At 39.8% G+C, this 26,294-nt stretch overlaps 4 protein-coding genes and 1 long non-coding RNA gene across 5 annotated transcripts; 4 read left to right on the forward strand and 1 right to left on the reverse strand.

The window, feature by feature from the left end:
* The first annotated feature begins 2,727 nt into the window (after nt 1-2,727).
* On the forward strand, nt 2,728-3,397 carry LOC138902898 (uncharacterized). The gene is made up of 2 exons (XM_070190798.1): nt 2,728-3,047; nt 3,214-3,397. Exons 1-2 carry the CDS (start codon nt 2,728-2,730, stop codon nt 3,395-3,397), a joined length of 504 nt encoding a protein of 167 aa, XP_070046899.1.
* A 72-nt stretch (nt 3,398-3,469) lies between these two features.
* Nucleotides 3,470-4,153, forward strand: LOC138902899 (uncharacterized). The gene has a single exon (XM_070190799.1). The coding sequence runs from the start codon at nt 3,470-3,472 to the stop codon at nt 4,151-4,153; it is 684 nt and encodes a 227-aa protein (XP_070046900.1).
* Nucleotides 4,154-6,508: 2,355 nt separating this feature from the next.
* On the forward strand, nt 6,509-7,076 carry LOC138902900 (uncharacterized). The gene is made up of 2 exons (XM_070190800.1): nt 6,509-6,899; nt 7,072-7,076. The coding sequence occupies exons 1-2, from the start codon at nt 6,509-6,511 to the stop codon at nt 7,074-7,076; spliced, it is 396 nt and encodes a 131-aa protein (XP_070046901.1).
* A 15,184-nt stretch (nt 7,077-22,260) lies between these two features.
* On the forward strand, nt 22,261-25,755 carry LOC104084739 (ultraviolet-B receptor UVR8). The gene is made up of 7 exons (XM_009588691.4): nt 22,261-22,553; nt 23,023-23,062; nt 23,185-23,466; nt 23,564-23,913; nt 24,002-24,403; nt 24,523-24,910; nt 25,278-25,755. The coding sequence occupies exons 3-7, from the start codon at nt 23,242-23,244 to the stop codon at nt 25,518-25,520; spliced, it is 1,608 nt and encodes a 535-aa protein (XP_009586986.1). The 5' UTR covers nt 22,261-22,553; nt 23,023-23,062; nt 23,185-23,241; the 3' UTR covers nt 25,521-25,755.
* LOC138903741 (uncharacterized) lies at nt 24,947-25,276 on the reverse strand. The gene is made up of 2 exons (XR_011413127.1): nt 25,141-25,276; nt 24,947-25,012 (listed from the first exon to the last, which is right to left on the reverse strand). It is a non-coding gene; the product is annotated as an uncharacterized lncRNA (long non-coding RNA).
* Nucleotides 25,756-26,294: the final 539 nt, after the last annotated feature.

Genomic DNA, 26,294 nt, shown 5'->3' on the forward strand with positions numbered 1-26,294 from the left:
ATTGCTTTAGGAGTTAGGCAATACAGAGAATGTAGAAAGTCATAAAAAAATTCAAGGTTTTCCAATTTGTCATTCTCGAAACCCAAGTATTTAATTCTTCCAAATTTTCTATAGTTATTATCGCTAGGTGAAAATTTAGTCAAAACCCTTAAGTTTTCATTCTATGAAATTATTTTTATACGTAAGTTTAAGTATTCATTGAAATAAATTGATAGAGCTTTTGAGGTTCATATTTTCTAGTCATGACAGAGAAGTTTTCTTTGAATGCCCATATAATAAAAGTTTATCTTTTAGTTAGTGCCAAAGTTAAGTGAGAGATTCTTCCATATCTATTATTTAATTGTAGAATACATAATTGATGTTATGGGTCTAGAACCAAGGATTTATAATGAGGTCACTTTATCTTTTTGTAAAATCAGTTTACTTGAATTTATGGCCTCGTCATCTATATACCTTTGTGGAAGAATGAAAATATTTAGTTGAAAATTTTACTTGAATCAGTGAGGTGAGAGTTTCTAGATTTATAGCTAAGTAACAACAAGTAAGACTTAATAGCTTATGAATTGACATGGTTAAGCCTATTATTGTAGATTTTGCGTTGTCGAATACTCGAAAAACTTGAAGAGACGAATTGCAGCTAAAGTTTTAAGGTGAGTTGAGGTTTACTTTCCTAGTAGGGAATTCCATTATAACCCTTGTGCTCCATATGTTAGCTAAAGCTAAGTCATGTCTTCTCGTGATCCAATGCTCAGTTCACTTATTCTTATTCGGTATGATATTATTTGTGACATGAATACATGCTTATGTGTATTACCAATTGTTATGTGCCTTTAATTGTGATATTCACATTCAGAAGGGAGAAGTGGCCAACCTCCCCTAGCGTGATTGCCATGATGTCAGGGTTACCTACCCCACCCTCGCAGGTGTCAACTGTTTGTTGGGGAGATAGGCCGACACTCCCCCGTACGTGTTCCTAAATGCTCACGTACGCAGGGCCATTATGCGTAACAATTAACTTTGCAAAGCTATATCTTAAAAAAAAAAAAATATATATATATATATATATATATATATATAAAACTCACTTTCTATTTTAGATATCAGTTACGGGCTCAATTTCTACGTTAAGCAGTTTAGCTTACAGTTTCAGTTTCCAGATTATTACTTGGTTGTAAAATTTTATATGATTTATATCATATTACGTATATCCTTTTTCTTTCTTATATTTTCCAGAAGGTCTCGCTCCGCCTTTTTAGGAGGTAGCCTATGAGACTTACTGGGTATCTTTTAGTAGTACTTAGCCTGTTTGGGCCTGCTACGTCGTGTGGCAGGTATTGAGGACGCAGGTAACGAGGCACGTGGCTAGATGAGATATTCTAGATTCAATTTACAGACTCTGTTGATTCATCCCAGCGGTAGAGAACCCTTTTTAGACTATTATTTATAACTTTTTTTTACGTTTATTTTATTTCTGGGGATGCCCCCGTAGGCTATGTATTTTAAATTTTATTTTTTCAGCTTCTAGAGGCTCATGACTTGTTAGTGGGTCAATATTAAAATATTTTGGGATTTATCCTTTATTTATTATATTTTATCAGTCAGCTTAAGAACTGCAATTTGATTAGAATTAATATTTAAGCATGTTAGTTTCTTTGCTATTGAACTTGAAGTTTGATACAAATAGTACAGGGTTCACTCAACGAGTGGTAAGAGTTGAGTGCCAATCACGTCCCACCCCAGTTTGGGGGCGTGACAAGTTGGTATCAGAGCACCCAGATTTACGGAGTTCTAGGGTGTTAGTCGTGTCTAGCAAAGTCTCAAATATGCGTATGTTGTGCACCATACTTATATTTGGGAGGCTGCAGGACATGTTAGGAATTTGTTTTTCTTTCTCTCCTTTGATTCCTATATCGTGCATTAGAGCTAAACGTTTCAGAATTCTAACACACATTTATCTCTCATTTTAGCACAAATAAGATGGTTAGAACAAGATCAACTTTATCCTCTATTGCTAACAATATTGAGATACCAACTGCTAATCATCAAGAAGCAGCACCAGAGTTGCAAGCCGCACTAATAGCACCAGCTGCAGTTAGAGGACGTGGCAGAGGTAGAGGTATATGTCAAAATCCTAGGGGTAGAGGTAGAAATGTCAGAGGTAATTAGGCTCGTGGTAGGGCCACAAGACAAGCACAAGCTCCACTTCAGCAGGTTGTTAATGATCGGGTACCACCATATCAGCAGGATAATCGAATTGACAGAATTTTGGACTTTCTTGAGTCCCTAGCCCCTCTGACTGGTGGTCGGGCTGCACCTGTTCATGCTCCTCCTCAGGACCCTCATGATTTAGATGAAGAGGTTATAAGAGATGATTTTCAAGCTCCACTCGAGGTACCACCACCAGTTGTCTCTGTAAATATTGCCCAGACAGTGTCGTTACCAACAGGAAAAATTGATCCACATGCCTTTCTGAGATTAAACCCTCCTACTTATAATGGTATCGATAAACCAAATGAAACAATGTTATTTTTGGAAGAGATAGAGGAAATGTTTATTTCTTTGGATTGTCTTGAAACACAAGCTACATAGTTGATTGGGTTTCGATTGAAGGGTGCAACAGGATAATGGCGGAGAGGTTACAAGAAGGCCAGAGATTCTAAATTACCGCCACTTACTTGGCCCCAGTTTAAAGAAGCTTTCAGGGCCAAGTTTTTGCCTAGCAGTCGGATGGATGAGATCCGACGTCAGTTCGAACATCTTAAACATGGTATCATGTCAGTGACTGAATATGAGATGGAATTTACAAAATTGTCAGAGTATGCACCTAATTTGATACTAGCAGAGAGAGAAAAAGTGAGAAGGTTCATTGAAGGCTTGAATCCACATATGGCAAAAGATATGACTTCACATCAGGATGACAAGACTTATCTTCAGGTTGTCAATAACACTACGCGTAAGGAGGCTTTTGATAAAATTGCCAGGAAAGCTAGAGATAACAACAAGAAGGCTAGAACAACAGGTATTTATAGTGGATTTTCAGTTGGGGGGTAAGAACATAAATCATTCAGCTCACATTCAATCAACGGCTCACTAATCTACTTATCCAGCTACACTCAGACATGGCCAGCAGAGTAAGGGTCAGGCCCCTCAAGGGCAAAGTTCAACTAGTTAGGGTCAACTTCGGTTCTCCTATCCTATATGTCCTCCGTGTAGCAAAAGACATCCAGTGAAATGCCTTTTGGGTCAGAAAGGTTGTTTCCATTGCCATGATCCGAGTCATATTAAGAGAGACTATCCACTGCTTGGACAAGCTTCGGGGAAAACTCTAACTACACAGGCAACATCCATGGTTAATTCTATAGTTGCACCTCCTCCAGTTCGGGCATCTAATACTTAGACTGGCCGTGGTGCCAATAGAGGTGGAGCTTAGGGAGGAGGCGGACCAGCCAGATTCTATGCAGTTCTAGACATGCAGAATGTTGAGGCATCTAATAGAGTTATTACAGGTATTCTCTCGGTTTGTGGTCGCCTTGCTTATGTATTAGTTGATCCTGGTTCAACTTTGTCCTATGTGTCTCCTTATTTTTGTGTCGAGTTTGGAAAAACACCCGAAAAATTAGGGGTTCTGTTTGAGGTTTCCATACCTATAGGGGAATCTGTTAAAGTTGAGTATATATTCAGAAATTGCATCATCACAGTTCAGGGCCGAGAAACATTAGCCGATTTGAACTTGTTAGATGTGGTAGACTTTGACATCATAGCTGGCATGGACTGGTTATCTTCTTGTCATGCTACAGTTGATTGCCACACAAAGACGGTTAAATTCTCATTTATTGGGGAAGATCCAATTATAATTAGAGGTGAAGTGGGTACGCCTGTGGGTAACTTTATTTCTTACCTTAAGGCTAGAAAACTAATGAGCAACGGGTGTTTGGCGTATCTAGCACATGTGCGGGATATGAAAGTTGGCTCCCCAGTGCTTGAATCAGTACCGATTGTGAAAGAGTTTTCAGACGTGTTCCCGGATGATCTCCCAAGGATACCACCAGATAGGGAGATTGAGTTTGGCATAGATACATTGCCAGTAACTCAACCAATCTCGATTCCTCCTTACAGAATGGCTCCATCTGAGCTAAATGAACTCAAGAAGTAGTTACAAGACCTCTTAGATAAGGGTTTTATTCAACCTAGTGTTTCACCCTGGGGTGCTCCAGTGTTGTTCGTGAAGAAAAAAGATGGTTCCCTACGGATGTGTATAGATTACCGCCAGCTGAATAAGGTTACTATCAAAAATAAATATTCACTGCTCAGGATAGATGACTTATTTGATCAGTTGCAGGGTGCCATGTATTTATCAAAAATAGATCTGAGATCGGGATACCATCAGTTAAAAATCAGAGAAGCAGACATCCCGAAAATAGCTTTCAGGACTCGGTACGGTCACTATGAAGTTTTAGTGATGTCCTTTGGGTTGACCAATGCACCGATAGCTTTTATGGGCTTAATGAACAGAGTTTTCAAGCCTTTCTTAGATACCTTTATCATAGTATTTATCGATGATATTTTGGTATATTCTCGTAGCCAGAAAGAGCATGAGAATCACTTGAGAACAGTTCTTCAAATACTCAAGAACTGTCAGCTTTATGCCAAAATTTCCAAATGTGAATTTTGACTTGATACAGTTATATTTTTGGGACATGTGGTCTCGAAAGAAGGCATTAGAGTAGACCCACAGAAAATAAAAGTAGTTAAGAGTTGGCCTAGGCCGACGACCCCTACAAAGATTTAGACTTTTCTAGGGTTGGCAGGTTACTACCGTTGTTTTGTAGAAGGATTCTCTTCAGTAGCTGCCCCGTTGACAAAGTTAACTCAAAAAAATGTGAAGTTCCAATGGTCTGAAGCTTATGAGAAAAGTTTTCAAGAACTCAAGAACAGGTTGACTACAGCCCCAATCCTGACTCTACCTAATCCTACAGGTAAATTTGTGATCTATTATGATGCTTCCAGAGTAGGATTAGGATGTGTTCTTATGCAGAATGACAAAGTAATTGCTTATGCTTCTAGGCAGTTAAAGAATCATGAGAGAAATTATACTACCCATGATCTTGAGCTAGCAGCAGTTATTTTTTATCTAAAAATATGGCATCACTACCTTTATGGAGAGCAATGTGACATTTATACAGATCACAAAAGTTTGCAGTATATATTTAAGCAGAAAGAATTGAATCTGAGACAACGTAGGTAGTTGGAGTTGCTTAAAGATTATGATTGTAATATCCTTTACCATCCCGACAAAGCGAATATGGTTGTTGATGCTCTGAGCAGAAGATCCATGGGGAGTTTGACCAGGTTGTGTGTGGTCGAACGTCCAATAGTTAAGGAAGCCCAACAAATATCTAGCCAAGGGGTTCGTCTCGATGAGAAGTATGATGGAAGGTTGATAGCAAGTATAAGTGCTAAGTCTACTTTAGTAGAGCAAGTTAAAGCCAAACAATTTGATGACCCTAGCTTGCGTAAGCTCAAGGAAGATGTCCTCAGTGGTAAGATTAAGAATTTTGCACTTGATGAGAATGGTGTGATGAGAATTGATGGCCGCTTATGCGTGCCTAATGTAGAAGATCTTCGAAGGGCAATTATAGTAGAAGCTCATAGCTCCAGAAATTCAATACATCCAGGTTCTACTAAAATATATCATGATTTGAGGGATGTTTATTGGTGGAATAATATGAAGCGAGATATTGCAGATTATGTATCACAGTGCCTTAACTGTCAGCAAGTAAAAGCTGAACACCAGAGGCCAAGTGGCTTAGCTCAAGTCATTGAAATACCAGAATAGAAATGGGAACGAATAAATATGAATTTTGTGGTTGGTTTGCCGCGAACTTTTAAGAAACATGACTCCATTTGGGTCATAGTAGACCGACTCACTAAGTCAGCTCACTTTTTGCCAGTCAAAATAACCTACATGGCACCCCAGTATGCATCATTATATATAAAGGAGATTGTTCGGTTGCATGGTTCTCCCATATCTATTATTTCTAACAGGGGTGCACAGTTTACTGCCCAGTTCTGGTAGAGTTTTCAGGAAGGTCTCAGTACCTGAGTTAATCTGAGTACAACTTTTCACCCCCAAATGAACGGGCAGGCCGAAAGGATAATTCAGACTTTGGAAGATATGTTACGAGCCTGTGTTCTTGATTTTAAAGGAAACTGGGATGATCATCTATCTTTGATTGATTTTGCAAATAATAACAGTTATCAAGCAAGCATTCAGATGGCCCCAATCGAGGCCCTATATGGGAGGCGATGTCGTTCGCCTGTAGGATAGTTTGAGATAGGTGAATAGAAGCTTATTGGGCCAAACATAGTATATGATGCCTTGAAAAAGGTGAAACGTATTCAGGAACGATTTAAAACAGCTCAAAGGTGACAAAAGTCATACTCTGATATAAGACGCCGTGATCTTGAGTTCAAAGAGAGTGACTATGTCTTTTTAAAGGTGTCTTCAATGAAGGGTATCATGAGGTTTGGTAGAAAAGGGAAGTTTATCCCAAGATATATAGGGTCTTATCCAATTCTTGAAAGGATTGGGCTTGTGGCGTATCGACTAGCTTTACCTCCAGAGTTATCTTCTGTGCATCCAGTTTTTTATGTGTCCATGCTGAGACAGTACTTTCACGACCCGAGTCATGTACTTGATAGACATGAGATAGAGGTAGATGATACTCTGACATATGAGGAGATCCCTGTAGTTATAGTAGACAGGCAGGTTCGTAGACTTCGAACCAAAGACGTTGCTTCGGTGAAAGTAATATGGAGCAACCACTCAGCTGAGGAAGCTACGTGGGAGCCCGAGGAAGTCATGAAGAAAAAGTATCCTTATTTGTTCGAGATTTCAGGTACATAATTCAATTTAAGCTTTAAAATATTTAGATTGTCAAGTTATGTGATATTTGTACTTATAATGATGTAAAATGGCTTTGGCGGATATATGGGTATGCCTTGATGTTGTATATTATTGGATTGAGTAGCTGGAGGTGTAAAGTGTTATTGTTCGATTGGTTTTGACAGGTTGAAAATTTTGGGATAACTCCAGTTACCAAGGAAACTCTGCCGAAATTTTTAAAAATTTTAGGAGTTAGCCAAATTTTGAGGTCCGAAGAGATAGTGAGAGTGGCATAAGGGCTAAGATCTTTCTTTATACTCAAGAATAGCTGTGATATGACATTCGAGGACGAATATTTCTAAGGGGGAGAGAATGTAATGCCCCATTTCACTAGCTTTTAAATACATATTGCTTAATAATAGCAAGTAGCAACTACAATAATTAAAAAGCAAAAAGAGAAAAAGAAAAAGACACTTAGTGGGACTGAAGCCTAAGGGAATTAGAGGGGTAAAAGTTTTTTTTTCTTGAGAAGGGTTGGTAAAGGTCTTTTTCTGAAAAAGTAAAGAGGGAAAAATGAGGTTTTAGCAAGAAAACCAAAGCAATTTAATTGCTTTAGGAGTTAGGCAACACAGAGAATGTAGAAAGTATTTCTTGTTAGTGGGTCAGTATTAAAATATTTTAGAATTTATCCTTTATTTATTATATTTTATCAGTCAGCTTAACAACTGTAATTTGATTAGAATTAATATTTAAGCATGTTAGTTCCTTTGCTATTGAACTTGAAATTTGATACAAATAGTACATGGTTCACTTAACGAGTGGTAAGGGTTGAGTGCCAATCACGTCCCACCCCAGTTTGGAGGCGTGACAAAAGCACTTCTCAAAATAAGCAGATTTAGAAGTTTGGCCAAACAAGCTTTAAGTCTCATTCAAAGTACTTTTGGGAAAAAACGCTTCTCAAAATAAGCTAATTTTTACAGCTTGGCCAAACAGACTATAACTCAACTTATTTTGAAATGATTCTTTAAATTTTATTTTATTAATGAGAAAATACATTAGAATGTAAACGGAGTGTGGTTATGCTTTCGTTGTATATCTTCAAAATGGACAAGAAAGGAGAGCATGCGAGACAAGTAGCTAAAATTAAGGAGGGACGGTTTGATAAATATAAATTTTTAATATTGTAATAATTTTCTTCGACAAAAATTAATTTCCTATGCCCGCTTCCGTGCACTTTCAAGGGAAAGTTACCATTTTTTCTATTTTTTCTGCACAATAGAAAAATTGATCAGCAATTAATCATCGCCATTATTTTTTTCAAAAGTTCAGTAAAACACTTTAACCTTTTAAACTAAGGTTTATTTTTAAACTAAGCAATTCTAATGAAAGCTTGGCAAACAAACTATATGTTACTTATTCAATCCAAACCATCACCAAGTGCTCTATTTGATGTTTCCATATCTTCCATTAGAAACCCCCCCAAAAAAAAAAAGAGACATAAATATCGGCCAATTAAAAAGGGATATTTTTAGACATAAATATCATTATCAAGCTCGAAGCTGAATCGAACTATGATGCAAAGTAAAGTTATTGAGCTTATGATTCAGAGACCGACCAACCCTGACCCCGAACCAATGCAAGGATCCGAGTTAGAATCGAGCTCAAGTCAAGATCGAGAGCTCGAGTCGAGACCGAACACTCGAGTCAATATCGAGCTTACAGACAAGAGTCGTTGCAATCCCACTAGAGGAGAGAATCCTGGCAGAAATTATGAAAATGTTGATTTATCATGGGTCTCCCACTATGTATTTTTAATTATATTTAAAGTAAGGTCCCTCTACTATAAAGGGAATGGTTATGATTTCTGTAAGGCACAATTGTTTTTACATTATAATTCAAGCACCATATTCTCATATAGAGAAGAGTTGTTCTTCTAAGCTTCATAAATTAGTTCAACCTGTTCAGTCCTAAAAAATCATCTTCTTTACAACCGTGTTTACTTTGTACCATTTGCAATCCATATTTAATATTTCTATTTGTCCTTACGGTTTGTATTAAGCTATACCACATATCCTTAGAACTACGTATAAATTTAACTCTATCCGTTTTTCAGGTAAACCAGTTTGGCGCCCACCGTGGGGCTAAGGATAACAGTGTTTGTTTGATACAAATCTGCAACACACATCAGTTTACACTCGTCTTTTGAGGGTGTCTCTGACTTCGAACTAGAAATGGCAAACCCTCAATTAATGGATTTACCTACCGACAACGAAGCCGGCCTTCAAGACGAAACCAATAACTTGATGCCTAGGGTCGGAAGGCCGCTTATCGATGTTATTGAAGCTCGTGTCGAAGTACCTGAAGCTCGAGCCGAAGTACCGCTAGATGTCAACTCTCATGTGGCCTTTGAGGCAAATCAATGTTCCGAGCCTGAAAATAGCATTCATGGAGGTACTTGATCTGCAGCTCGAGACTCCCATAATATGGAGGAGAACGGAGTCAGCTTGCGTATGATCTTTGAAATGTTGCAAGCCCAGCAGGTAGTGATAGCTCAGTTGCAGAGCCAAACCCAGCTACCAAGCAGACCAGAACCCAGTCCACCTCGAGAAATTGCCTACCGAACGGAGCCAGCCGTAGTAAGGTCGAACGAGCAAGAATCGGGGACTACTCCCTAAATTGCTAAAATACTTGAGGAGCTCACAAAGCGAATCGAAGCCAACGATAAGAAAGTAGAAACATATAATTCCAGGGTCGATCAAATCCCAGGGGCTCCGCTCATGATAAAAGGGCTGGATTCCAAGAAATTTGTACAAAAACCTTTTCCCTCGAGTGCAGCCCCAAAACCAATCCCCAAACAATTCTGTATGCCCGAAATCCCCAAATATAACGGTACGACCGATCTCAACGAACACATCACCTCTTACACGTGTGCCATCAAGGGTAACAATTTGGAAGACGATGAAATCGAATCCGTGTTATTGAAAAAGTTTGGAGAGACCCTCTCGAAGGGAGCAATGATTTGTTATCATAACCTGCCACCAAATTCCATCGATTCATTTGCCATGTTAGCAGATTCATTTGTAAAGGCACACGCCAGTTCCATAAAGGTTGCAACAAGAAAATCGGACATTTTCAAAGTAAAACAAAGGGATAATGAAATGTTGAGGGAGTTCGTGTACCGATTTCAAATGGAACGCATGGAATTGCCACCGGTCACAGACGATTGGGCCGTCCAAGCTTTTACTCAAGGGTTGAATGAGCAAAGCTCGATGGCATCATATCGGCTGAAACAAAATTTTATCGAGTACTCGGTAATAACTTGGGCAGATGTGCACAATCGATATCAATCAAAGATTAGGGTCGAAGACGACCAATTAGGAACTCCTTCCGGATCGGCACATCCAAACAGATCGGCTATTAAAAACCAGAGGGACATCGATAGAGAACCGAGGTCGAACAGAGACCGATATCAACCGTACGTCATAGATCGAGTGAATAACGGTTCGATATACAATGCCGCTCGGAACAATCAAAGAAGTGATCGAAGACCGAATTCTCGGGGACTGATGAGCAAGAATGGCTTTGACAACCATGCCGGTCCTAGAGAAGCACCTCGGTTATCGGAGTATAACTTCAGCATCGATGCATCGAGTATTGTATCGGAAATCAGAAGAATCAAAGATACTAGGTGGCCCAGACCCATGCAAACCGATCCTTCCCAAAGAAACCCAAATTCTATGTGCGAATATCATGTTATGCATGGCCACAGGACCGAGGACTGCAGACAGTTAAGGGAGGAGGTAGCCCGTCTAATCATTGAAGGCCACCTTCGAGAATTCCTCAGTGATCGAGCCAAGAATCACTTTAGAGAAAGGGACTCCAACAGAGAGGACAAACAAGAGGAATCTCAATATATCATTCACATGATCATCGGCGGGGTCGACACTCCACAGAGACTCGCACTCAAACGCACTAAGGTATCAGCCACAGGGGAAAAACAAACCCGAGATTATGTGTCCGAAGGCATATTATCGTTCAAAAATGAAGAAACATAAGGCATCTCTCAGTCCCACAACGACGCTATGGTAATTTCTATCCTATTAAATAAAGTTCAGGTTAAGCGTGTTTTGGTGGATCTAGGTAGCTTTGCGAATATCATCCGATCAAGGGTCGTGGAGCAGCTCGGTCTGCAGAATCAAGTCATGCCCGTAAATCGGGTCTTAAACGGTTTCAATATGGCCAGCGAAATGACTAAAGGGGAAATTATTCTACTAGTGAACGTGGCTGGAACCATCCAAAACACAAAGTTCCACATAATCGAAGGTGACATGAGATATAATGCCCTACTCGGAAGGCCTTGGATCCACAACATGAGGGCAGTACCTTCGACTCTCCACCAAGTAATGAAATTCCCAACGTAGGACGGTGTGAAAATAGTGTACGAGGAGTAGCATGCGGCGAAAGAAATGTTTGCAGTCGATGAGGTAACACCGATATCAACATTATCAGCCTCAGAAAGATCGAGCATTAGAAATGTACGAGAGGCCAAATAGCAATCACAGCCGCCCGTCTCGACCAAATCGGTGAAGCAGGAAACAGAAGATGACGAGGAAGATTTCCTGACCCCCCGAACTTTTATCATCCCCGAGGATTCTGATGCCACCAAATCGACGGTCGAAGAGCTGGAACATGTTATATTGATCTAACATCTGCCAGAAAGAAAGGTATACCTGGGAACGGGATTGACCCTCTAACTCAGGAAAAAACCTATTCAATTTCTTATTGATAACATAGATTGCTTTGCTTGGTCCCATGTAGACATGACAGGGATCCCACCGTCGATAACAATGCACCGGCTGAGCTTGGACCCTAGGTTCAGACCGGTGAAGCAAAAAAGAAGACCTCAGTCCGAGTTAAAGCATGCGTTCGTGAAGGACGAGGTAAGTAAACTTCTTAAAATAGGGTCGATTCGGGAAGTAAAATATCCCGAATGGTTAGATAATGTAGTTGTAGTCCCTAAAAAAGGGAACAAACTCAGAATGTGTGTAGACTATAAAGATCTAAACAAAGCATGCCCCAAAGATTCTTTTCCACTGCCTAACATCAATCGGATAATCGATGCCACAACCGGTCACGAGATCCTTACTTTTCTCGATGCCTATTCCGGGTACAATCAAATTCGAATGAACCCGGAAGACCAAGAAAAAACTTCGTTTATCACCAAGTATGGAACATGTTATAATGTAATGCCCTTCGGGCTAAAAAATGCATGAGCTACTTATTAATGCCTAGTGAATAAAATGTTTGAAAAACAAATAGGTGAGTCGATGAAAGTTTATATTGATGACATGCTAGTCAAGTCCCTGCGCACAGAGGACCATTTAACTCATTTGCAGGAGACGTTTGAGATTTTAAGGAAATACAACATGAAGCTCAACCTCGAGAAATGTGCTTTCGGGGTTGGCTCGGGCAAATTCCTTAGCTTCATGGTATCAAATCGGGGAATCAAGATCAACCCCGATAAAATCAAGGCCACCGAAGACATCACCATCGTGGATAGTGTGAAAGCGGTTCAAAAGCTAACCACACGAATAGCTTCCCTAGGCCGATTCATTTCGAGGTCGCCGGATCGAAACCACAGATTTTTCTCTCTACTCAAAAAGAAGAACGACTTTGCTTGGACCCCGGAATGCCAACTAGCTTTAGAACAATTGAAGCAATACCTGCCAAGCCCGCCACTGCTTCACACTCCGGAGGCAGATAAAAGACTTTACTTATACTTGGCCGTATCAAAAATCGCAGTAAGTGGTGTCCTAGTTCGAGTAGAGCAAGGTACACAATTTTCAGTTTATTAAGTAAGTCGGACCTTAGGAGAAGCAGAGACTAGATATCCATACTTGGAGAAATTAGCACTCGCACTGATAAACGCTTCTAGGAAATTAGGACCATACTTCCAATTTCACCCCATATGCATGTTGACAACTTACCCACTTCGTAATATTTTACACAAGCCCGAACTATCAGGCCGATTGGCCAAATGGGCCATCGAGCTTAGCGGGTACGATATCAAATATCAACCCCGTACGGCCATCAAGTCTCAAATTTTAGTAGACTCCATGGCCGATTTCATGCCAGCCCTCGTACCCGAAGTTGAAAAAGAACTCTTGTTAAAATCGGATACATCATTGGGGGTTTGGACCCTCTTCACGGATGGTGCTTCGAATGTGCAGGGGTCCGGTCTTGGCATCGTGTTGAAACCCCCAACGGGTGGCATCATTAGGAAGTTTATCAAAACTTCTAGGTTAACTAACAATGAGGCCGAGTACGAGGCCATGATTGCAGGTCTCGAGCTGGCAAAAAACCTAGGAGCAGAAATGATTGAAGCTAAATGTAACTCTTTACTGGTAGTAAACCAAGTAAACAAAACCTTCGAGGTTCGAGAAGGCAGAATGCAGAGGTATTTGGACAAGTTACAGGTAACTTTGCACCGTTTTAAGGAATGGACTTTGCAGCATGTGCCTCGAGAACAAAACGGTGAGGCCGATACACTCGCAAATTTGGGGTCATCGATCGAGGAAGATGAGATCGATTCAGGGACTCTCATTCAACTCTCAAGGTCCGTAATCGAGGAGGGGCACACCGAGATAAACTCCACAAGCTTAACCTGGGATTGGAGAAATAAGTATATTGAATATTTGGGAAACAAAAAACTCCCATCGAACCCTAAAGAGTCAAGGGACCTACGAACCAAAGCTGCTCGATTCACATTGGTTGAAGATGGAACATTGTACAGAAGGACATTCGATGGACCATTGGCAGTATGCTTGGGCCCAGGAGACACCGATTATGTTTTACGAGAGGTCCATGAAGGCACTTGTGGGAACCACTCGGGCGCCGAATCACTGATTCACAAAATCATCAGAGCAGGATATTATTGGGATAGCATGGAAAGGGATACTAAGGAGTTTGTTCGAAGATGCGATAAATGTCAAAGGTTTGCACCAATGATCCATCAATCCGGGGAACAACTTCATCCAGTCCTATCCTCATGGCCATTCATAAAATGGGGGATGGATATCGTCGCCCCCTACCATCGGCCCCAGGTAAAGCTAAATTTATTTTATTTATGACTGACTATTTCTCTAAATGGGTTGAAGCACAGGCGTTCGAGAAAGTAAGAGAAAAAGAGGTTATAGATTTCATCTGGGATCACATCGTGTGTCGATTCGAGATACCCGCAGAAATAACATGCGATAATGGTAAGCAATTTATCGGCAGTAAAGTAACAAAATTTCTCGAAGATCATAAAATAAAAAGGATATTATCGACACCATATCACCCCAGTGGGAACGGACAAGCCGAATCAATGAACAAGGCTATCATCCAAAACTTGAAGAAAAGATTGTACGAATCCAAAGGGAAATGGAGAGAAATTCTGCCCGAAGTCCTATGGGCATATCGAACAACATCGAAGTCCAGTACAGGAACAACTCCGTTTTCTTTAGTGTATGGCTCCGAAGCCTTAATTCCAGTCGGAGAACCCAGTGCAAGGTTTCGACATGCATCGATGGAATCAAACCATGAGGCAATGAACACTAGCCTCAGATTATTAGATGAAAAACGAGAAGCAGTACTCGTTCGAATGGCTGCACAAAAATAACGAATCGAAAGGTACTACAATAGAAGAACCAACCTCCGCCACTTCAGAATCCGGAACTTAGTCCTAGGGAAGGTCACCATCAATACTCGAGATCATAATGAAGGGAAGCTCGACCCAAATTGGGAAGGACCCTATCAAGTCCTCGATATAGTCGGAAAAGGATCTTAGAAACTCGGAACGATGGATGGCAAGCCATTATCGAACAACTAGAACATATCACTCCTCAAACGATATTATTGTTAAAGAATGATTCTCTTTTTCCTTTCACCCATATATACATATTCGAAGCTAACCCATCGCAGGAGTTCGATCAAAGAAGTCGAGACCTCAGGTTTTAAAGTACGCATTGCACTCTTTTTCCCTTAGATCGGCTTTTATCCCAAATGGGTTTTTCCGGCGAGGTTTTCAACGAGGCAACAACCATGTGCTACCTGAGAGCAATTCAATAATATCCGAGGCTTCTTCATAATCAACATCGAATACTGGGGGGGGCATTAGCCCTCAAATATATCAAGTTCTGAGGCAAGAAAGATATTTCGTAACGACAAGGTTCCAATAGGAAAAGTTGTAAGAGCCAAATGGTCAAAAAGAGCCATGCTCATGTAGTTGGCCTGAGCCCTGACGCAAAACATGAACACATGTATAATGACTAGCAAAGAAAAGTTCTCTTCTATAACGATATCTTATATCCAAGCAAAACTCCTTTATTTCGAGATTTATTATGCAAACAGGATCGAGTTTGAATCATTCACTCGACTACTAAGCCTACGGGCTACTTTTATTTTCGAGTTCGAGCAAGCACTCACTCGATCATTATGCCTACGGGCTACATTACTACAAGTTCGAATCATTCACTCGACCATTACGCCTACGGGCTATTTTTATTTTCGAGTTCGAGCAAGCACTCACTCGATCATTATGCCTACGGACTACATTACTTCTAGTTCGAATCATTCACTCGACCATTACGCCTACGGGCTATTTTTATTTTGAGTTCGAGCAAGCACTCACTCGATCATTACGCCTACGGGCTATATTACTTCGAGTTCAAATCATTTACTCAACCATTATGCCTACGGGCTATTTTTATTTCGAGTTCGAGCAAGCACTCACTCGACCATTATGCGTACGGGCTACATTACTTCGAGTTCGAATCATTCACTCGACCATTACGCCTACAGGCTATTTCTATTTTGAGTTCGAGCAAGCACTCACTCGACCATTACGCCTACGGGCTACACTACTTCGAATTCAAATCATTCACTCGACCATTACGCCTACGGGCTACACTACTTCGAGTTCGAACCATTCACTCGACCATTACGCCTATAGGCTACTTTTATTTCGAGTTCGAGCAAGCACTCACTCGAACATTACGCCTACGGGCTATTTTTATTTCGAGTTCAAGCAAGCACTCACTCGATCATTACGCCTACATGCTACATTACTTCGAGTTCGAATCATTCACTCGACTACTAGGCTTAAGGGCTACATCACTTCAAATTTGAGTAAGCGCTTACTCGGTTACAAAGGCTACGATGTCCAAATTTGATCAAGTTGCCTAAATCCTTGTGAAAATATTCATAAGGCGTAAATAAAATCTTCACAAGAGAAGAAACAGAACAGAAGCAAGTCGGAAAAAAGGGATATTTTTATACAAGATTGTTTACATAATTGATTACAACATAAAAATCGAGGACTAAGCTCCTTGGTTATCCCCAGGAGCGGTCTCTTCTCTATCGGGTTCCCCCCGTTCTCGTACCCGCTCTTACTCCCATCATCATCATCATTATCATCATCATCGTCATCGAAAACCAAGGCTTCAGCTTCGGCTTCGAGTTCTTTGGCCCTTTTAATCTCTTTAGCGAGGTCGAAACTTCGAGCATGGATCTCCTCGAGGGTCTCCCTCCGAGATCGGCACTTAGCAAGTTCAGCGACCCAATGTGCTCGAGTATCGGCGGTCTCGGTTACCTCTCTTGCTTGGACCTAGGTAGCTTCAGCATCGGCCCGATAGACGGCCACGAGTGCATCCGCATCGGCCTTTGCCTTTTCGGCGTCAGATTCGGCCTTTGCAAGTTCAGAGGCCAACCGAGCCTCGAGCTCCTCTATTCTTCTCGCTTGGACCGAGCCTTTCTCCTTCATTTTTTGGAGTTGGTTTTCGGCCGATGACAATTGGGCTCGAGCAGTTTCTTTCTCTGCAGCAAAGTGGTCCATTCCTTCTTTCCACTCCAAAGACTCCGCTTTTATCACATCGACTTCTTCACGGAGTTTTCTAATTATCTCAATTTTCTACTGCAGCTGTGAGACCTAAAAATTAGCCATCGTTCCGGTATTGAGCCCATAGGCTTTTAAAAGTATTATTACCTGCTCGGACAGATCGATCTGATCTTGGTGAGCCTTGGCTAACTCAGCTCAGAGGTCTTTTGTTTCTTCCCCCCTTTGGCCTAAGAGGAGTTTTAGGGAGTTCCTCTCCTCCGCAACCCGTTGAAGCTCGGCCTCATATTGACACAGCTCGGTTCGGGATCGAGAACATGATTCTCGATGAATTGCCGCTGCCTGCAAAGAAAAAAGAAACGAAGTTAGAAAAGAAAAGCAAACTTAAAGGTAACGCCATATAATTTAAGGCTTACCTGAATCAAAGCCTACTGCACTCCGTAAAAAAGATCTGATCCGTCATTCGTACCGATAGTGTCCTCGACACCGATAAACAGGTCACGAAAAGGATCCTCTCCATCATGAGGCCTATCTAATTCGAGGGCCCCCAAAGCTTGGGCCTCCCGAATTGCCCTTGTGGAAAAAGCAGGAAAGGTGGGCAAGTTTTCGATTGCTACTGCCCCAAGTGAATCACATGGGGCATTCTCTTCGGTTCGAAAAGATTCGAGAAGAGTCCCTTCAGATATATCCCCCATCCATTGGCTTCGATGGGAAGCGTCTTCGATCTCCAACAACTCGGGGACTCTGCCCGAATCTTTCTCTGATATATCCTCAGTTCGAGGCGGAGCCTTATGAACCACCATCGATCCAGCTGCCTGTGGAACATCGGTGGTCTTCTTCGTTCGGGCCGCCAGCGAGGACCCGTTGTTCTCTTCTTCTTCTTCTTATTCTTCTTCTTCTTCATCCCTCAGATGCAGAACTGATTCTACAGTCAAAGGAATGACATTCTTCTTCGGCTTACGAGCCGTCCTTTTCTTCAGTTTCTGATCTTCGAGGACGGGGGCTCTTTTCCTCTTGTTATCTTTCACCGGCTTTGGGACAGAGGCCGAAGCCTCTTCCTCGATGGATGAGGGCCTCAAAATCACATCTTTGCCCACACCTATACACGGAAAATTTTATTAAAGTCTGTGAAAAATATTTTATTCAAATTATCAAAAGATACGAAAAATGTGCTTACCGTGATTTTTGGCCTCCCATCGACCCTTCGACAAGTCGCGCCATGAGCGCTCGGCGTAGGAGGAGGTCAAAACTAGAACACGTACCTAGTTCTTGAGATCGGGCACTGTGCCGGGCATCCAGGGAACCACTGCATCACAAAAAGAGAATATTGGTGAAGGAAATGAAAGGATAAAATAGTAGGAGATAACAGCAAAATTACACTTACGCTTCATGTTCCACTCCTCGGGAAAAGGCATCTTTTCGATCGGAATCAGGTCCGAAGTCCTTACTCGAACGAATCTGCCAATCCAGCCTCAATCCTTATCCTCATCTATACTCGAGAACAGAGCCTTGGTAGCTAGACGTTGGAGTTTTATTAACCCTCCTCAAAAAAGGCGAGGACGGTATAATCGGATAAGGTGATCGAGGGTGAAAGGCATCCCCTCGATTTTACTCACAAAATATCGGATCAAAATAACGATCCGCCAAAAGGAAGGATGTATCTAGCCTAGGGTTATTAGGTATTTGCGACAAAAATCTATGATAACGGGGTCGAGGGGACCTAACGTAAAAGGGTAAGTATACACGCTTAAAACCCTCTCACGTGAGTAGTAATATACTTTTCGGGAGACGGCACTACTACTTCTTTATTCTCCCAGTTACAATCCTTTTTTATCCGATCGATGTGCTCCCGGGTTATCGAACAAATATATCTCGATACGGGCTCATACCGGCCAGGGACCTGCGAACCTTTATCGAGTTTGAAATCGGAGGTAAGAACACATGCCGTCGGAACGCACTCTTCAGGCCGTGGATCCACCGGTGTTTAGTCGGCGGCGGATTGGGAAGAAGAAGCTTTGTCTCTTTGGGGGACGATCTTTGATGTTTTCACCATTTTAAATTTTAAAAAAAAAAGTAACAAAGATTTGGTGGTTTAGAAGAAGAATCTTGAAAAGAAGAATCACAGATTTGCGAATAAACTGAGAGAGAACGAAAAAGAACTTAGGGAATTTGGAAGATTGAAGATGTAAAAGTGGTAAATGATAAAAGGAAGGGCTATTTATAGATTAAAGCAATTGCGGTTCAGTATCAGCGGTGGCCGACCACCGTCTGACAAGCATTAAATGCCTTGAAAGACTAAATCGATGGGACAACTATCACGTACGTCATGGTCGAACCCAATGTAAACGTCAACTTATAATCCGATCGAGCCGTTGAAAAATCATATCGTTTCTTACCACATCCTTCCCGAGAAATGAGGGGACTATCTATATACGGTCGAAATAGATTTTTGGCCTTCGTACGATCGGTCGAGGTCAAAACGTAATAGATCGGAGTAAGACTTCAAAATGGGTTTCGAAGATGGTACAAACAACCTTCGAGCCCGAGGGACCGGTCAATTTTCGAGCTCGATATCATTATCAAGCTCGAATCCGAATCGAACTATGATACAAAGTAAAGTTATCGAGCTTATGATTCAGAGACCGACCAACCCTGACCCCGAACCAATGCAAGGATCCGAGTTAGAATCGAGCTCAAGTCAAGATCGAGAGCTCGAGTCGAGACCGAACACTCGAGTCAATATCGAGCTTACAGACAAGAGCCGTTGCAATCCCACTAGAGGAGAGAATCCTGGCAGGAATTATGGAAAAGCTGATTTATCATAGGTCTCCCACTATGTATTTTTAATTATATTTAAAGTAAGGTCCCTCTACTATAAAGGGAATGGTTATGATTTCTGTAAGGGACTAGTTTTTTTACATTGTAATTCAAGCACCATATTATCATATAGAGAAGAGTTATTTTTCTAAGCTTCATAAATTGGTTCAACATGTTTAGTCCTAAAAAATCATCTTCTTTACAACCGTGTTTACTTTGTACCCTTTGCAATCCATATTTAATATTTCTATTTGTCCTTACGGTTTGTATTAAGCTATACCACATATCCTTAGAACTACGTACAAATTTAACTCTATTCATTTTTCGGATAAAACAACTAAACCGAAGGAGGTCAAGGTGTTTTTGTGAGCAAAATTTTGACCCTTGTGTAGCAGCTTTGTAGGGTTTTTTTTTAAACACAAAAGATAGCAAAATTAAGCAAATTCCTCTGCTGAAAGATGTTGGCTTAGAGGGTAATTGTTTTGAAGAGGGTATTTGACTTAGAACCCGTTTGGATTGGCTTAAAAAAGTAGTTTTTCAGTATAAGTAGCTTTTAAGCCAAAAAATAATAAGTTAGGGTTGTTCAGCTTATTGCTTTAGGCTTATTTTAAACAATTTTAAATTTATTTTAAGCATTTTTAACTTTGCTAATCACTGAAAAAAATTAAAAAGAGTTTAAAAACTGATTTGACCAACTTAAAAATCAATCCAAACACCCTCTTAGCTTAAAAGTTGATCAAACCGACTTTAAAGCACCCTCTAAAATAGGACGGAGTAGGAAAAAAAATGATAAAATATATTAAAATTTTCAAATTCCTCCACTCAATTTGTCAAGGAAAGCTGACACCATGAGTAGCTAACAAAACATTCTTATAAAGATAGTTAAAAAGTCACAATGTGATTATGTGAATCGAAGTGACATGAGTATATTCACATTAATCTTATGGCTACTACTATATAAACAGATACTCCTACTTTTCTTTGGAAAATAAAAAAATTCCTATTACAATGTAAAGGGAAGAGACAGTGAGCATCGAACTCGCGCTTATTTTGTAGAACACTCTCGAGCGATACCACTAAACAATACGTCTTGAGGCTGATATTCCAACTTATATGTTGACTCAAAAAAATTAGCAAAAGGAAAAAGAAAGGGAATCTTACGGGAATGTATTAAAAAAGACACTATTTATCAATAATAATCACTTTAGTCATGTTATCAAAAATAGCCAAAAATATTATCAATGACATACATTCAAAATACATAGGCAAAAAATGTTTTTTTTTCTTTTTCAATAGGTATTGTTGTGATTCGTTAAAAACACATAGATGATGCAATATACAAATTTTGACAAAGTTTAAAGGTGAGTTGGATTAGTTTGAAGTTAAAATTCATTATCAATGATATACAATATTAAAAAATTTAGGCAAAAAAGGATTTTTTTCAATGGGTATGGTTGGAATTCGTTGAAAACATATAGGTGAGGCAATATACAAATTTGAGCAAGATTGGAGGTGATTTGAATTGGTTTTGTATCAAAATTCGTAGTTAAAATCGAGTTAAATTTTTTGACACATGTATCAAACTTGTATCACGCATGTATTTCACACACATATATATATATATATATGGATATACATGTGATACACATATGATACATATGTGATACACAAATAAAATACAGTGTGATGCACATATCATCCTTTTTCATGTTCATCTTCTACTTCGAATTTTCAATTCAAACCACCTCAAAACTCCACCAAATCATCTCAAAACTCCACCAAATCATCTCAAATTGAGTTTTAAATTTCTTAAGATGTACCCTATCTATTTCCAACAACACCCACTCAGAAGAAAACAAAATTTTGACTTTTTTTTTTGCTACAAATAACTAATTAACTAATATTGGTAGTATATAGTTAATATTAATAATATCACTAATTGACTAATTTTTGTACTAAATAGCGGACATAACTAGTAATTTCCTTAAAAAAAATAAGGAGCAAAACACAAGACTCTCAAAACTAGTAAAATTATCATAGTTGCCTAAGGTAAGCTCCTAACTTGCATGGTACAAAATTCTTGGTAGGATGAAAGCCCAAAAGCCCGTGTTCCTAGAATCCTGCTTAGATTTCACTCCTTATCTACATCAACAACATCACCATGTGCTTAGGCGTTTGGTTTTACTAAATAACACTTCTTATTCCAAATAATTAGAATCAAATTTAAAGTTATATGCGTTTCTATAACGATTTCAAATTAATATACAATAGTAAATAAGTTTGGATTTATATAGACCCGTATATATATATATATATATATATATATATATATATATATATATATATATAGTTGATCCACATGTGCCCCTAATTTCAATCAAGCTAAAGAACAATTAGGCCATGCCTAATGGAATTCAAAAATTTATACCAGGATAATTAACCAAGATCATCCAATTTAATTTTTAAATATAATAGAAAATTTGATATATACCTTTTGAATTCGTGCCGCACTCACTAATAGAAAAATTTCAATAAATTTGTCTAAGTTACCGCAAGGTAAGAAAAAGCTGACGTGCAAAAAGAAACCTGTGTCTTTTGAAATGAAATGATGATTGATATGTCATATGCAATTGCAATGTGTGGGTGTCAGTATATATATAAGCAAAGGGTGAGACACCTCATCATCTTTCCCTTCGGTTTCCACCTTTATATTCTATAACTATAATAAATGCTGAACTATCCTATTTTTAAGCATAATAATTATAATTATTCTTCATATATTAATTCTTCAAGAAAAACACCACCCCATCAAATCAAATCACCTATTTTCCTGCTTTATATCATTATCCAAAGTCCAAACAAGCAGATTAATTATCGTTTTTGAATCTAATACCCACTTGGTTACTTGTGAATTTGATCAGAATTTTATAGATAAATTCACATGGGTTTTGAGAAATCTTTGAGGCTCTTTCTCATGTAATAATTTTTCTTCTTCTTCTTCTTCTTGGATCTTTGATGATCAAAATGTACACAGGCTTTCAGAGTTACCCATATAATTCTCACTTATCTATTGGTTTGGATGATGAATTAGGATCATCTGATGGTCTTTAGACCTATGGCACAATAAAGATCAAAACTTTATTATGTCAATTGATTTAGAATTTTGATGTTAAGTGATTGATCATCAATTTTGATTTAGAATTTCTTTGTGGGGTTTCTTTTAAGGGTGGAATATCCTATGCAGAGGGATTGGTATTTTGGTATTCTTCACGTTACAGTTACCTTTGGCTTTCTTGTAGACTCTGTCTCTGTTGCTTGTTGCTCTAAATTACTGTACCTCTTGACTTTAAGTTTCTGTTATCATATGCTTTTCTTCGCTTGAGTTAAATCTTTGTTGATCAATCTAATGTTGAGTGATGATAATTTCTATTGCCCTTTTGTGTAGGTCTGAGGCTTGAAGTTTTGTGATCAGCTTCTAATTTAAGGTAAAAGTGCTCGACAATAAGATTCTTGCATTTGTACTTGCTAAATATGGAAACTTTTCTATATAATTTTTGGAATTTAGCTCTGAGTGTAATATGTATGTCCTTTTTGGTTTTTCTTATAGTGATTTAGAAATCGTCCCATTGCCTAATTTGGGCACTGCAGAATTTTAGCAGTGCCCATGGACGCCTCAATGAGTGGAACCTCGAGTGTTCAATACCATAACATTGCTGAACAACCAATTGCTACTATTGTAACCACCCCCGCCTCAACGTTTCAAAGACAAGTGCGGCACTGCTTTGGGAATGCGACTCCTGGCGAATTCCCATTGTCAGCCAACCCGTCTATCGTTCTTCATGTACTTACTGGATGTAATTTGGATCCACAAGACCTTGCAACTCTAGAGGCAAGTGTTTATTTACTAGGTGTTGTACAATTATTAAATCATTGATTTGTCTTAGAATTGATGGTGCTGCTGATTTCCTTTATAATGTGTATTGCAGGCTACCTGCTCCTTCTTTCGGCTTCCTGCAAACTTTGCACCCGATAATGAGCTCTCCTTAGCAGAGCTGGCAGCTCTTGATATGTGCCGAAAGAGAGCTATATTTAAGCCAATGACTCAGGAGCAACGTCAAGATCTAAAGCAAAGATGTGGCGGCTCCTGGAAACTTGTTCTAAGATTTCTGCTAGCCGGGGAAGCATGTTCTAGGCGGGAAAAATCACACGCTGTAGCTGGCCCCGGTCATAGTATTGCCGTGAGTTCAATCGGAGTTGCCTACTCATTTGGGTCTAACAGCTCAGGGCAGCTTGGAAATGGAACTACAGAAGAGGAATGGCGGCCTCATCCGATTAGGTTTGCTAATTTTCTTTATCTATCTCAAGCTGTAAAGCAAGCGAGTTGAGAAATGCAGGGAGAACTAATAGAGCATTTTATTTTCTAGATCGCTTCAAGGCATTCGCGTTATTCAGGCCGCTGTAGGGGCTGGCCGGACTATGCTGATTAGTGACGCCGGGAGGGTGTATGCTTTTGGCAAAGACTCGTTCGGCGAAGCTGAGTATGGTGGCCAAGGAAATAAAGTAGTGACTACTCCTCAGCTGGTAGAATCTTTAAAAGACATCTTTGTTGTACAAGCTGCGATTGGGAATTTCTTCACTGCCGTATTATCAAGAGAAGGAAGGGTTTATACATTCTCCTGGGGGAATGAAACTAAACTTGGTCATCAAACTGAACCAGCTGATATGGAACCCCGTGCATTATTAGGCGCATTAGAGAATATTCCAGTCGTGCAAATTGCAGCAGGATATTGCTACCTTCTTGCTCTGGCTTGTCAACCTAGTGGCATGTAAGCTCCATTTTCATCTTTTAGAAAGACTGTTTCATTGTCTTGAGATAAGTCACAAATGTGTTATTAATAAATGATTCTCAGAATTTTCTTTGACATCTTCTTTTGGCCAACATCAGGTCTGTGTATTCTGTTGGTTGCGGATTGGGTGGAAAGCTAGGTCACGGAGCGCGAACTGATGAAAAGGTCCCAAGGTTAATTGAACAATTTCAGACGTTGAATCTTCAACCTGCAGTTGTTGCGGCTGGGGCTTGGCATGCCGCAGTTGTTGGGAAAGATGGAAGAGTTTGTACATGGGGTTGGGGCCGTTACGGGTGCTTGGGTCACGGTAATGAAGATTGTGAAGCAGCACCTAAGGTAGTGGAAGCACTAAGCAATGTGAAGGCTATTTATGTTGCCACAGGGGATTATACGACCTTTGTGGTTTCTGATGAAGGAAATGTTTATTCATTTGGTTGTGGAGAATCATCTAGTCTAGGACATAATACTGCTGTAGCTGAAGAACAGGTTTGGCCTTCTCATAACTTTGGTTTCTCTTTTCCCTTCCCTATTGAATATTTTTCTTGTGTTCGAGTGCATAAGATTTGGATTGACTAGTAATATGAAAATCTATGTTGCTCGGACTCTCCGAAAATGTTATTGGGTGCTTGTCGGATCCTCCAAAAATAGTGTATTTTTGGAGGATCCGACATGGGTGCGGCATCATTTTGGAGAGTCTGCGCAACATAGATGAAAACATTCAATATCTTGTATTGACATAGGGTGGCCACCTGAACATTGATCCTGTTGGATATCAAGTCCAAATGTTAAAAGTTGTCCTTAACATTGAGTTCTTCTAACTCTTCGTTTACAAAATGACCGTTCCGAATTTCAGGGTAACAGGCACTCAAATGTTTTATTCCCTGAGGTTGTAACATCATTGAAGCAGCTGAATGAAAGAGTGGTGCAGATAAGTCTCACTAATTCAATATACTGGAATGCCCATACATTTGCATTGACAGAAACTGGTAAGCTTTATGCATTTGGCGCTGGCGATAAAGGACAGCTAGGTGTGGAGCTCAGTGCCAACCAAACCGAAAGGGCAATCCCGGAGCGGGTTGACATTGATCTCGGTTAAATATAGATTATTCTTGCTCTTTCACATTATCTATACATTGGTAGTTTATCATTCTCATTAACCTCATCATGGTCTATATCTGCTGTTTGCATTTCCATTCTGTAAATAGAAACAAATGATTGTGAAGAAGCTTAGGTTTTTAGAATCTGCACAAGTTAACCTCCTAAGAATTTGTTGGCTCTTAGCCACAAGCAGTAAATAGTTGATACATTCGTTAATGTTGATTTTACAAGTACTTGTTTGCTCTGCTCCTTTTAAATTTTCATTTTATGTTCTTATGCTAGTGTAACAAACATAAATACTATGGTGGACCCGGGGCAGGTTTTGGGGGTTCAACTTAACTCATTGCTTTCGGGTCGAACTATGTGTGTACGTATGCAAAAAAGTTCAAAATGTGTACATATAATAAGAGCACAATCATTCTCAACACACTGACTTGAGATTGTCTTTGCATAAATACACACTATGATCCCTAGGGTTATGCTATAAAAGTGTCGCCATTGTATTTGAGGGTTTAGGGGTTGGGTGGAGAGGGGGTTGGGTTGGAATGCAAGAGGAATTTTGTGAATTCATATAGGGCTCGTTTGGTACGAGGTATTAATCCCGGGATTGTAGTTTTATTTATATTTATATGGGAGGGTGGGATAACAATTATTAATCCTGAGATAACTTGTTTCCCAACCAGACAATCAGACGAGTATATAACCATTTGAAGTTTCTATACCCTCTATTTCATTGAGGCTTTTAGTATAATACATATGAAATTTACTGCAT

Source organism: Nicotiana tomentosiformis, chromosome 12, assembly GCF_000390325.3.
Source record: "Nicotiana tomentosiformis chromosome 12, ASM39032v3, whole genome shotgun sequence".
NCBI lineage: Eukaryota > Viridiplantae > Streptophyta > Magnoliopsida > Solanales > Solanaceae > Nicotiana > Nicotiana tomentosiformis.

Bases quoted from the DNA above. Each gene is read 5' to 3' on its own strand.
- LOC138902898 (XM_070190798.1), top strand. From the start codon at position 2,728: ATGGATGAGATCCGACGTCAGTTCGAACATCTTAAACATGGTATCATG. The intron at 3,048-3,213 runs GTAAGAACATAA...TCCTCCGTGTAG, and splicing joins AGTGGATTTTCAGTTGGGGG to CAAAAGACATCCAGTGAAAT.
- LOC138902899 (XM_070190799.1), top strand. From the start codon at position 3,470: ATGCAGAATGTTGAGGCATCTAATAGAGTTATTACAGGTATTCTCTCG.
- LOC138902900 (XM_070190800.1), top strand. From the start codon at position 6,509: ATGAAGGGTATCATGAGGTTTGGTAGAAAAGGGAAGTTTATCCCAAGA.
- LOC104084739 (XM_009588691.4), top strand. From the start codon at position 23,242: ATGGACGCCTCAATGAGTGGAACCTCGAGTGTTCAATACCATAACATT. The intron at 23,467-23,563 runs GCAAGTGTTTAT...TGTGTATTGCAG, and splicing joins AAGACCTTGCAACTCTAGAG to GCTACCTGCTCCTTCTTTCG. The intron at 23,914-24,001 runs GTTTGCTAATTT...TTTATTTTCTAG, and splicing joins TGGCGGCCTCATCCGATTAG to ATCGCTTCAAGGCATTCGCG.